Source organism: Zingiber officinale, chromosome 6A, assembly GCF_018446385.1.
Source record: "Zingiber officinale cultivar Zhangliang chromosome 6A, Zo_v1.1, whole genome shotgun sequence".
Taxonomy (NCBI): domain Eukaryota; kingdom Viridiplantae; phylum Streptophyta; class Magnoliopsida; order Zingiberales; family Zingiberaceae; genus Zingiber; species Zingiber officinale.
The window spans coordinates 38,182,696-38,195,732 of record NC_055997.1 but is presented as its reverse complement, the minus strand read 5'-3'; the positions used below and the strand labels follow the sequence as shown (position 1 = coordinate 38,195,732).

General features: G+C 35.3%; 1 protein-coding gene across 1 annotated transcript; it reads right to left on the bottom strand.

Annotated features, from left to right (window-relative positions):
• Positions 1–5,451: 5,451 nt before the first annotated feature.
• LOC121994758 lies at positions 5,452–12,833 on the bottom strand. The gene is made up of 4 exons (XM_042548686.1): positions 12,764–12,833; positions 7,276–7,421; positions 6,190–6,353; positions 5,452–6,021 (listed from the first exon to the last, which is right to left on the bottom strand). Exons 1-4 carry the CDS (start codon positions 12,831–12,833, stop codon positions 5,613–5,615), a joined length of 789 nt encoding a protein of 262 aa, XP_042404620.1. The 3' UTR covers positions 5,452–5,612.
• Positions 12,834–13,037: the final 204 nt, after the last annotated feature.

Genomic DNA, 13,037 nt, shown 5'->3' with positions numbered 1-13,037 from the left:
CTTCGGTATATCAACATCCAATCTTGTGCAAAATGATTTGACATATGAAAGAAGAATATCAAAATTATCATTTCTCAATGTCAGAAGAAGTGCTTTAGTTGTAGAGATCAAATCCATTGCATTTACGATATCAAGAGATTTTTGTTGCAAGGCACAACAAAGTAAATCTGTGATCGTCATAATTTTATGCATCAAATGAAAAATAAAAATAAAATCAAAAGATTTCATCACTATTAAGGAACCACCAGCTTCCTCACGCATCGAAGTAGAGGAACCATCAGTGATAATATTTTCAAGCACATTAATAGTTGCATTATGCTTATCTATTAAGTCGCAAATAGAATCAAAATGGGAGCTCCAACGAGTAGTTCCTACTCATTGCAAAGTACCAATCTGATTAGCTCCTTGTCCAGTCTCGCATTCACCAGCAACAACAGAACGTGCAATTTCATTAACTTGAGCAGATTGTAACTCGGCATTGTGTTTGGATGAAGATGTAACAAGATTAACAATAGTCGTCAGATTTGAAAAGAAAAGCCATATAGAAATCTCATTTTCAGCAGCTACAACTAACGCTAGTTGGAGTCGATGGGCAAAACAATGTACATAATATGCATAGGGGCAATTTTTAAGAAATAAAGCTTGCAATCCATTAAAAGCACCACACATGTTTCTAGAACCATCATACCCTTGACCCCGCATATTGTGTATTTCTAGATTATATCTGGTGAGAACATCACATATTTATTTCTTAAGTGTTGCAGTTGTGGTGTCATGAACATGCACAATTTGCAAAAAACGCTCCCGTAAAAAACCATGAGCATCAACAAATCTCAAAATTATAGTCATCTGTTCTTTGTTAGATATATCCTTCACTTCATCCACCAAAATACAAAACTTAGAATCTCCAATTTCATCACGAATTTTGTTTCTGACTCTATTACCAAATATGTAAGATTTCTTTTTGAACTTCTGGTGAGGTATATTTTGCATTTCCCGGTGCTTTCTCTAAGATTATATCGCCAACTTAAACCCTTCAATTGTAAATGCAGATTGTTGTGCTTCACTTAATTCAAAAAGATAGCATGGAAAACAAAATGTTGTATCCTTTGAAGGAGAGTACTCTAACCATGGAAATTTTTTAAACCATGTATATTGAAATCGACGATGTTGCTTTCCTGATTCATACTGTGGGTACTCCTACAATTTGGGTTGATATGACCCCATTTTGATATAAGCTCGTTTAATTTCATCATGATGATTAACAGGATGTCTCCACATGGGAATACACAATCCAGGATCTCGTTCAAGTGAAGTTTCATCAAACTCAACTCTTTGAGATTTAGAAGGAGGTTCGAACTCTTCGTTAGAAATGGATGTATTAGTCTTGGTCCTCTCGGAGGATAAAGGATTATCAATTCTTGGCTTAAAGAATGATAGAATATTATTTTCCCCTTTTCTCTCTTGATTTGGCATTAAAATAACCTAGGACAAACACATTTTGACATGATAAAATCTTATGAATTTTAAATAATGATTTCTAATACAATTTCTAATATAAATCTCACTTTCTCTTAAATAGATTCAATATCAACTACAATGGTTAAAAATTCAACATTATTTAAAGTAAAAAACAGTTAAAAAATCAACTAGTTTAAATTCTATATAAGAAAAAGATTATTAAAAAGAAATAGAAATATGTTGTCCCTTTCTTAAGCGTAACCACATATTAAAAATTAAAGCTTGACCATATATCTAGTAAAAGAATCTTTAATTAATTTCAACATTGTATTAAAAATTTTGATTAAGTACTTAATCATGCATATTTATGCATTTCATTACTCTTATTTTTTTTCCATGGTAGATAGTAAATAATTAATAGAATAAAAATTAAAAAGTGAAAATAAGCAAACAAATAAAAGCAGACAGTTTTGTGTTTGTTGTAACATTTCAAACTAGTTGTTTGATTCGCTTAAACATTTAACTGTGATGAATTTAGGAATACATTTTAATCTTATAATTAGGTTATTGATTAGGCATGCATTTCAATTAGCTGTGATAAAAAAAAAATCTTGGGAATTGGGATCAACTATCAAAGCAAAATAAAAAATATTTTAATTGAAGATTAAAATAGAGATAACAGTTATTTATACTTATAGAAGTTGTAGAGCAGTAGTAATCGTGAAGCAACAACGGAAGAGAAAAGGAGGGATAAGGATCAGTGGAGCAATTGCAACGTCGTATTTGTGCAACAGTAAAGAGAGAGAGAGAGAGAGCAACAAGAATCACGAAGCAAACTAGCAATCACCAAAGAGGAAAAGAGGGATCAGCGGAACTCAAAAGAAATTGGAGTCGCGGAGGAGCAATCGTGCGAATCGTAAGAGCAATGAGTCAGTGGCAAGAAAGACACAAGGAGAAAAAAGAAATAGACGAAGAGTAAAACAGGGATTAGGGATATTAATTACAATTTATTTTTTTTAAAGTTTCCTTTTAAATTTGTTTAAAAATAAATTGCATATGAAAATAAATTGGGCGGACAAAACAAGATTGCAAATCTTGTTTTGTCCGCCCAATTATAGAATCAAGAGGACAAGAGAATTAGTTTAGAAATTAAACATAACATGGGCGTTAAAATTGGGCATGGGCTACCGGGCTAAAAAATTCACTCATATACAAAATAAGAGAAAATTATAGATATATAGTTAGGTAATAAATTGGGACCCGGGCTGTAGCCCGGGTACCTTATAATGTGCCTCCGTCCTTGTTAGGCTAGTAGTCACTGTGATTTATCTTCTCCGTATTGACCTAGGGATGAATTGACGGAAACATTAGGGGCGAGCGAATTATCTTTTGCCACAATGAGTTGACTCAATTGGTAGATTAATTTCCCGTGGATATAAAATATGTTGTTAGGTGTTTTATCTTCCTGATACAAAGGGCAAATGCGCTTTATAATTTACTTGTATTTTATCGTGGAAACAATGAGATTGGAGGACTTGAGATGAGCAATATCATTATTATTTATTTTTTAGCGGTACATGAGTTAAGGGAAGTATCTGTGTGTTGAATGCAGACTCCATCGAAAATTGTCTCTTCCAAAGCGGTAGGCCATGCAAACCTCGAAAGTAAGCTGTCTGCGCCTTTTTTTCCTTTTGGTTGTTGGAATAGGAAGAAACAAAGGGCACATTTGCCGGACCCCTAGCAACGCGTTTACTTGCTTGCTTGCTAAGAATTAAAGGTTCTACAATTTTTTTTAAAAAAATCAAAATTGAGAAATATAATTTTGAAAAATTAATTCAGTAAAATTTTATTTAAAATAATTTGAAAGATAATTATTTAAAATGAAAAGATGTTTTATCAATTTAAATTTTGATAAATTAACAATCAAATTTATTTAGTGGATAAACAGTGAATTAAAAAAAAACTAGTACCACAATAAATAATGCAAAGAAGAAAAAATAAAAGGGAAAAAAATAAAATTTAATGAGAAATAATAGTGTAATATTAAATATATTTTTGATTTTTAAAAATATTTTTATAAAAAAAATTTATTAATTATTAATAAATATTTTTAATTTATTAATTAATTAAATTTTAGTTGGTAAATTAAATTACTATCAATAAAAAAAATTAAAAATTATGAATCAAATTTTTAATAAAAAAATAAATTACCAACTAAATGTAACTTTCGATTAAAATTTATTTTAACAAAAAATCTTAAATATTTACCATCCAAACTCATACATTTTTTAAATAATAATCATATTTTGATATATATATATATATATATATATATATATATATATATATATATATATATATATATATATATATATATATATATATATATATATATATATATATATATATATATATATAATTTGATGGCCCAATATAGGGCCCTAGGCATATGCCTATACCTTGAGCCAATCCTAATTACATTGTTCTCATTATTATATCCCACCTATAGTTTTTGCTTAAATCATGAACCGACATATTATAACAACTATAAATTCATAATTATTACATATGTTGTACCAAATACAGTTGCATAACTGTTATAACATGAATATTAAGTACGCAAGTTAAATATGTATTGTAGCAACTATAAAATTATAATTACTTACATGATGTGGCAAAAGACGAAATCGTTCGTCCCCAGCGCCCCCGCCGCATGTGGCAGGTGGGGTGAGTTGCATAATTACTTTGTCATCTATATAGAATAGTATTGCTACGATTTGAAATTATTTTACCAAAATATTATAATTATTATCAAGGTTAATTTTAGGACTAGTTTAGAATATATATATATATATATATATATATATATATATATATATATATATATATATATATATATATATATATAGGTATGATATCCTGCGCGCCCGCACAGTGTGCGACTGTGCGCGCGCGCAGGATATCAATTGTTTTTATTTTTATTTTATTTTTAATTAAAAATAATTAAAATATTTTTTAATTAAAACAAGTTTCTAAGGTTCAGGTTTTGGGTTATAGTATCAAAATTATTTTTTTTTAGATTTTACTTTTAGGATTCAGACTTTGGGTTATAGTATCAAAGCTATTAGGGTTAAGGCTTTGGGTTATAGTATCAAAGTTATTTTTTTTAGATTTTACCTCTAGGGTTCAGACTTTGGGTTATAGTATCAAAACTATTTAGGGTTAAGGCTTTGGGTTATAGTATCAAAGTTGTTTTTTTTTAGATTTTACTTCTAGGGTTCAAGCTTTGGGTTATAGTATCAAAGCTTTTTTTTTTTAAGATTTTACCTCTAGGATTCAGGCTTTCTAATTAAATTATAGTGTTTGGTTTTAAAAAAAAATAAAATAAAATTAATTTAAGTATTTATTGAGTATTGTAATATGTTGAGGGGATATATTAATGTATTTGAAATTTATATAAGGAAATATTAATTTTTTTAATTGATTTTTAAATTTAAAAAAATAAAAAAATATAAATATTAATTGATCTCCTGTGCGACACGCACGCAGAGATCAATATTATATATATATATATATATATATATATATATATATATATATATATATATATATATATAGCATGACAATTTCAAAAAAAATGAAGACGCTCTTTTGACCTTTTCCATAGTTATACAATTTATTAGTTGCTAGATTAAAAGAAATCGAGAAATAAAATATTTTGATTGCGATATCCAATGATACAGAAGTTTGATAGATGGCAAAGCGCCATTAGACGTTTTGACTTTGAGAGCTAATCATGTCTAATCATCGTTTCAAAGCATTAAATAAATCTAATCACTATCATCTTACGTCTTATACCTCTGAAATCAATATGACACGACCGAAAGCTTGATAATAAATAAATGCTTCATCGCTCCAGCAACATTAAGGCTCCAGCTTGAGAAAAATGATCTACACTTTTTTTTAATGTTTTAAAGAAACTTAATTTGAAGAGCTTAATGCAATGTTTTTGACAAACATAGCAGAAATATAACCAAATCCATATTTACAAGCTAACTATCTATTTCTACAATTACAAGGAATATAATATATAATTTACCATAAGCAGAAAGGAAATTAATCGATCAAAAACTGAAAACAAAGAGAGCTTTTCAAGTGAAGAAGGGAGCGGCTGCGTCGTCGTCGGAGGGCTGCAAGGCGCCGATCCTGATCTTGTATTTCCGGAAGCTTCCGGAGGTGGTCTCCGCGTCGTTGCCCTCCGAAGAGGAGCCGCCGGAAGGCGAAGAAGCGGCGAATTCGTCGCCGGCGTAGGTGGCGACGCCGATGAGGAGGCCGCACCCACGGCAGAGAAGGCGCGTCCGGCGGCGGCGGATGCCCCAGGATCGCGGAGAGCGGAAGTAGGGCAGGCAGCGGAGATCGTCGGTCTGCGTGAACCTGCTTTCGTCGATGGTGGCGAAGGAGACGACGCCCTTCTTGATGAACCTCCCGTACTCGGCGCCGATGTTGGCCGTGTCGCGATCCGACGAGCTCAGGTTCAACGCGTAACCGCAGTGGCCGCAGCTGCCGAGAACACAACCCGAATTCATCAAATCCCAATAAAAACAAGAAGAAAGCTCGAGCAAATCCTTCGACCAATTGAGTGAACGATCAAAATTCTTAAAGCGGGGATTTTCTCAGGCGAAGAGCAGAATCGAAACCAAAGCCTAAGAGTAGAGAGGGATCAGTCACCAGTAGAGCACGTCCCTTCGGGAGGAGGAGGACGTGAGGCCGCCGCCGCCGTATCTGCAGTTACGAGGAAGCATCGGATGATTCCGGTGCAGATACGAGAGGAGGCGGGGCGACGAGGTAGCGGCGGCGGCGGAGACACGGCGCTTGTTGTTATTAGTACAGACCTGACATATTTATCATATTATTATTTTATTATAAACTAAAGGGCCTAGGAAATGACCCGTTTGGAAACTTTAGGTCATTTTCACATTTTTTTGGGTGTATTCAATCATTGACTGATTTCATTGATTTTTTTATAAATGATATACTTTTATGAACTTCATAAATTTTTATTGATTTTTATAAAATCTGTTATGAAAAAATTTTCATAAAGTTCTAAAAATCTTTATTTTTAAAGATTTTTACATACATTTATAAATTTTACGAATATTTATGGATTTAAGAGGATATATTCATTCTTATAAAAGCATAGGCGATAAAAAAATATTTGGTAACGTCTCACTTTAAAAAAAAATTAATAATATAATTTTAAATCCAATAATATTATAATAATTTTAAATATTTTTATTTATAATTTTGATTCAAATTAACTTAAATATTGGTCAACTCTTTAATTTGGTCCAACTTTTAATAAAATGTTGATAAATTTTATTAGAAATAAAATTAATAATATTATTATTAATTTGATTAGTAATAGTATTATTAATATATATATATATATATATATATATATATAAAATTATTTATGAATTTTTAAAATTTAAAAAATTTTATAGAATATTTTTAGGTCAAATTTCATTAGACTTTATTAAATTATCTATTAATTAAGTTGAGAGTTAATTTGATTTATTAATATATATTTTATATTAAAACCTACTGTCTCAAGTTTCTCTTCCCTCTACACACAACATCGTCGTCCAAATCGACTTTGACTTTGACCTACTCGCAAGTAGCCGACCAAAGCATCACCTGTCGCCTCAAACAGTTTTTCTATTTGTTTTTCTCCTTTCCGGCGCACTGCAGGCTTTACCGGATGATACTCATTTTTTCCTATCACGAGCAACCGGAGAAAAAATCTCCTCCTACAGCCCGCCGCCGTGAGTCGCCGTCGGAAAAAAAGCTGCAAGCGGCTGTTGTTCCATTCCAGCCATTCCGATCTATTCTTTTAGAACAACATTTCAGAGGGCTCTCAGCTTCGCATGAAATGCATGTTGAGAGGTTGATGACAAAGCCTTTAAATCAAAAAAATAATCAAAATCAAGGAGTGAAAAGAGAAATGACTTATTTGTAAAAAATTAAAGGGATTTGAATTTTATAGAAATATCAAGGATGAAGAAAAGACTTTTTATTTTATTTTTTAAATTGTACCAAGTGTTTTGGAGAGCTCTTATTAGTTAAAATTTATATCCGAGGTTTTCTAAAAGAATTCATGAAAATCTATTGAAACTTTGGATACCAAAATATTTTCATAGAGTTTTTAAAAAGTTTGAATATTCTATGACTTTTTAAAACTATATAAAACTCTAATTTGGATACCACTAGACTTCTATAAGGTTTATAAAAGTCTAGATTGAATACACCTACACTTTTAAAATTCACAAAAGTCATTCAAAGTAATTAAAAGTCCAACATTAAATACATCCCCTTTTATTTTTAAAAATTAAGTGAGTATATATTTATATATTACATTTTGAAAAAAAAACATCAATATTTTTTATTTAATAAAATTACAAAATTCTTAATTAATAGATCTATCTTTAGTAAGTTTATCTTTAGTGTGTTTCTAATGAAGTAGGGGGATTTAAAACTTTAAAGGACGAAATAAGAAGGCATCCCATTAAAATTGAGTCTCTTGAGACAATCTATGTTGTTGATCCCAACATATCGACGGCTTGTATGAGTTGAGAGATCACATTAATGTCGAGTAAATCCTCGACACTCTCAGTTAGTTATTAGTAAATCATAACTAAAATATATCAAAATCATTGACACTCTCAGCTCTTCTAAGCAACTTACCAAAACCTTAGACTTGCACTTTGGGGTTTAATAGGATCCAAGCCAAATAATGATATTTATTTAGGGTTTGATGAAATTGAATACTAAACAATTAAGATTAGTTAAGAGGATTAATAAAACGTGATGGATAGATAGGTTAGGTGAGCAGAAGAGCAAATAAGTTAGAATGTCCAACCGAAAATAGCTAGCTAGGACGGTTTAGATGGACGAGTTAGATGTGCCAAACAAGCTGAATAATTAAGCTGAACAAGTCGAAGAATCATTGGACAGACCGAAGGACTTAAACAGATGAGTAGGTTTGCAGACAAAAGAACAAGGAGAAGATTCATGGCATGGAGAAATCATTATGTAGTGATTCGGTACGAAATTAGAGAAGATGGTACAAGGAGGTAGCTGAAAGGTTGACGGGGCGAAGACTTCATGCGGTCCTACAACACGAAAAGTGTTAGTGCCGGGCTAAGAAGAGATTCTCGGCGTTGACCCTTCAACACTCAAATCAGTGATCCCCGCAAATAAAGTAGTAGAAAACTGTAGCTAGAGCGTGTAAAATAATGAAGTTACGCAAATCTCCGCCTATAGATGTAAACCCCCTTTTATAATGTCACTGTAGCGTCTGTGCACGCATCTCAAAGTAGCAGACGTTTTCCCAAAATATCGTAGAAAAAGACAAGTTAAAAAGTGTCACTAACACCTTTCCTTAAGCGAATATACAAATCCCTGATGTGACAGGCTGCAAGCTTTTAAAGTACGATTTGCCTGTAGAACATGCTATTTGTCAATAGCACAAGCCTCCAAAAGGGTATGATGAGATATATAGGTGGAGTCCACTTTTGGCTGACCGGACCCCACTCGGAATGGTTGTTCTCATTCCGCTATGTTGCTCGGAGCTGCTGGTCTGTCCCCTTCTCCACTTCCCGACTATCAGTGGTTACTTTCATCCATCTGGCCGTAAAGCCAATCGGCTAGGACTGGAAGCCCATTGCTTAACGGTTACCTCTTAACTCCATTTGCCACTACCGAAGGATGGTCATTCGGCACCCCCGCCCGGCCGATCGTGGCACCCGCTCGTCTGGTCCACTCAATAGCCCAGGTTCTTTGACCATTTTTACTTTGATCTCCACATTAGCAATCCTTTCCCCCTCCCCCCCTTCCTTTTATCCTTCTATGTGGGGCCCCTCTTCATCACTACATCACAAACCTTCCCCTCAAGTCTAGTCAAAGGAGACTGTAAGTCCGACTAACTAGACATTTGGTGTTCTCCGTGAACACTGTCGCCAATCGGATGCACTGGGGGTTTAGAGCCACCGCTCGACTATCACAATACTTATACTATTCTTTAAGAAGCTGATCTCTTCTTGGTCTGGCGCTTTAGGGTCTAGAGCTGCCGCTCGGTTTTCGTAGTTCCTTTTACTTACCAAAAAGATGAATTTTCCCTGACTAGGCGTATTAGAGTTTAGAGCCGCCGCTCAGCTATGATGTGCACCCCTCCTGCTTCCTGTTGTTTGTCGAGAAGTTGCCTTTTCTCCGCTCTGAGATGCTAGGGTTTAAAGTCGCCGCTCGGTTGTGGCGTACGCTTTAGCCAACTTTGAACTTATTTTTCGTTGCTCTTTCGATCGGCTAAACATACTCAGAGGCTGGTGCCGCTCGGATCTATCGTGGACAATACTTAGCCATTTTTCTAACTTCCCCTGATCTCTGCTTTGACTACTCACCCCCATGTAGTGCTTTTTAATTGCTGCTGATATCACCATAATTTCTTGAAAATCATTCAAATCCCTGACTATTAATGCAAAGCATGCTTGGTCATGCCCTTTAATCATGAGCTTTCTCTCCTCATTTATGCCACATGTAATCGAATGTCACACGTCATTTTTCTCTACCACCGCATGTATGATATGACAGAAGACTATTTAGATTTGATGCTACAACCACCTCTTCAAAATCAATGGCCTAGATTAAACCTAGTTTTCTGAAACCCTCGAGCGGACTGCTTAGAGTGGCCTTCTGTAGGATTTTTTAAACTCTCAACTTCTCCCTTCGCCTCTTCACATTCCTCGTCCTCATCTTCTTTTTTCCTGCTGTCATGTCTCGGGGAAGTCCCTGTCCGAAAAAAATTTCGGCAGCACCTCCCCTGTACGGCTGACAATCTGAAGTATTTCTACAGGCACAATATACATCAGCCACATGCGGCTGGAATATATACAGAACCACGCAGTTAATAATCTCAGCCTACACGGCTGGACAAATATAACAACAACCACGCAGTTATATATATTTTTATCAGCCCACTCGGCTGAAACCAAAACCAACACAGCAGAAATACATAAAGACAAGCCCATACAAAACAAAACAAAACACTGCTAGACGGCTAGGCTTACACCACACAACAACACAAAATACCACGTAATAACAATAACACTCCCGAAACAAAACCGGAGCACAAAGCTAAATATACTGACACATAAATCAAATAAAACATAAAGGAAAACTATAAGTCTTCTGATGTGACGTGAGGATCGACAGACAGGATACTCCAAGAGACTCTATAACGACCTGGTACCTGAAAAAGATAGTGTCCACGGGGGGTGAGTTCAACAACTCAGCAAATACCAGTTGACATGTATAGTAAGATATAAAAGACAATAATAACTATGGAGTACAGTCTCCTAGACAAAAGCTGGTAATGCATAACAGAAAGGGGCTGAAGAGAACTGTACTCATCAGGGTCTCCTATCAGAATAGTCAGGTCGTCAGACCGAGAATATCATAAATCCTGTATGCATGTCAAACATATGCATCCATACAAATGCAGCATATAAGTGCAACAATCACAATCAGTAAATGCATCAATGCATATGATGCCAATGACATGATCACCCCTGACGCCAGTCAACCATCTCACACACAATGGTGAAACTGAGTGGGTAGGGCTGTGACAACCGTGCACTCTGCCGTCATTGCTCCTGATGAGTGACCGGGTGGACGGGATGCTGTCAGAGTACACCTATCCTCCTACCCGAAATCATAAATGGGGGAGCTCAATGCTCTCATCTCCCGGTACACGATGATGGGGAGGAAATCTCTGCCGGCTACCACGCTGCGACACACTAACCATGAGCTGACTAACGGAGCCAAACAGAGTCCAACCGCCTGCCGGCTACCACACTGCTACACTAAACCAGCGGAGCCAAATAGAGCAGAACTGTCTGCCGGCTATCACGCTGAGTCACCAGACCAACAGAGCCAAACAGCAGAACTGTCACACACCTGTCTGATATACTACTAACCCATGAGTGGTGGTGTGTATGGATACATGTAACTGGCGATGTGCTCGACAATAATGGAGCAGACTATCGTGCAGCATGCAATCATGCGAGATGATGCATGACACTAAGCATGGAAATAACCTGATCAACATAACAATATCCATATATATAAAATATGTACCGTAGTATCGATGGTCAAATCTGAAGACCTAAGGTACACAGATCAGATAAAGTATTAAAAACCTAGGTTCTGAGCATAATAAGGCATGGTATGTCACTACCATATGAGCATATATAAAATCATGTGGGTACTAACAATAAATGCATAACAGGTGAGCAAATAAGCATGTAACAAATCAGGTAGTGACCAACCGAAGTAAAGACGAACATAATCATTACTAAAGATTATAACCTACTAAACATATCAACATGACTTAATCAAAGATAAGTCAAGGTACCCGCCTCAAATGTAGACCGAGCTAAACAATCTCCACGTCGAAGTGCTCGTCTCGAACCAGAATCCTGTAATACATGATATCCAGATTTAGCTAATTACTTATAAATAAATTAGCTAAATCAAATTCTCGAGAAGCTAACATAAATCCAAATCCAATTATAAACCCTAATTGGATCATCTAACTCCTCAATCGACTTTAACTAATCCATACGAATTAGAACTTGCAATAAGCATAATCCATCTAACATAATCAAATCCAACCATGATCTACATATAAGATCAAAACCTACATTTAACTAATCAATCACACTAATCATGTATCAACTAGTGATATACTAACCATCTAGTAATCCATATCATCTCCAATTCAACACATACCTTATTCATCAACAATACAACCAATTACCCTACCTCTTACCTTAATCCACGGCCCAAAAAGGTTGCTGCCGGAAAGGAGACGCTGCTGGAATCTACTTCTCTGCTCTGATCAAAAATGTTGTCCACCAAACCAAATATCCCTAAGTTAGCAGCAAATCCTAGATCAATCACAACAATCAACTTTAGTTAAGGTTTACCCTAATCAACAATAACATAAACATAATTCACAATCCAACTCATACCAAATTCAACCCAACTTCGATCAGGGTATTACTGTCGAGGAACAAATGGCTATCCGGAGGTAGCTCTTGCGGAAGATCTAGGGATGGTGCTATTGTGAAGTTACTATAAACAACCCCAATTAGCACAATCAATTCTTACTATAATTAAGCCCCAAAACACTACAACCTTACCTAAATCCGAAGCCTCAGTAGTGTTCCACTGTCGGACAACTTGCCTTTGCCGGAGATGGAAGAACCTCGCTGTGGGGAAAAGGCAGTGGCATCGGGTGGCGGACCCGTGGCCATCGAGTGCTGGTGTCGGACTGCTCTAATAGAGATCAGTGTGGAAAAGCCCTTACCAGCGTAGGAAACAGAGGCTAGGGCAGGCTTGGACACATGGTGCCGGAAAGATCAGTGAAAGGGGCAACTGCCGAACAGAACTCGACAAATCGGACTGGTGGCACCGAGGAGATGGGTGTCGCCGGAAGCCCAAGATCGGGAAATACCTTA

Coding starts and splice junctions, on each gene's coding strand:
- LOC121994758 (XM_042548686.1), bottom strand. CDS start 12,833: ATGGCCACGGGTCCGCCACCCGATGCCACTGCCTTTTCCCCACAGCGA. Junction 6,354..7,275: donor GCGACTCACGGCGGCGGGCT/GTAGGAGGAGAT, acceptor TAAATATGTCAG/GTCTGTACTAATAACAACAA. Junction 6,022..6,189: donor CGAAGGGACGTGCTCTACTG/GTGACTGATCCC, acceptor TGTTCTCGGCAG/CTGCGGCCACTGCGGTTACG.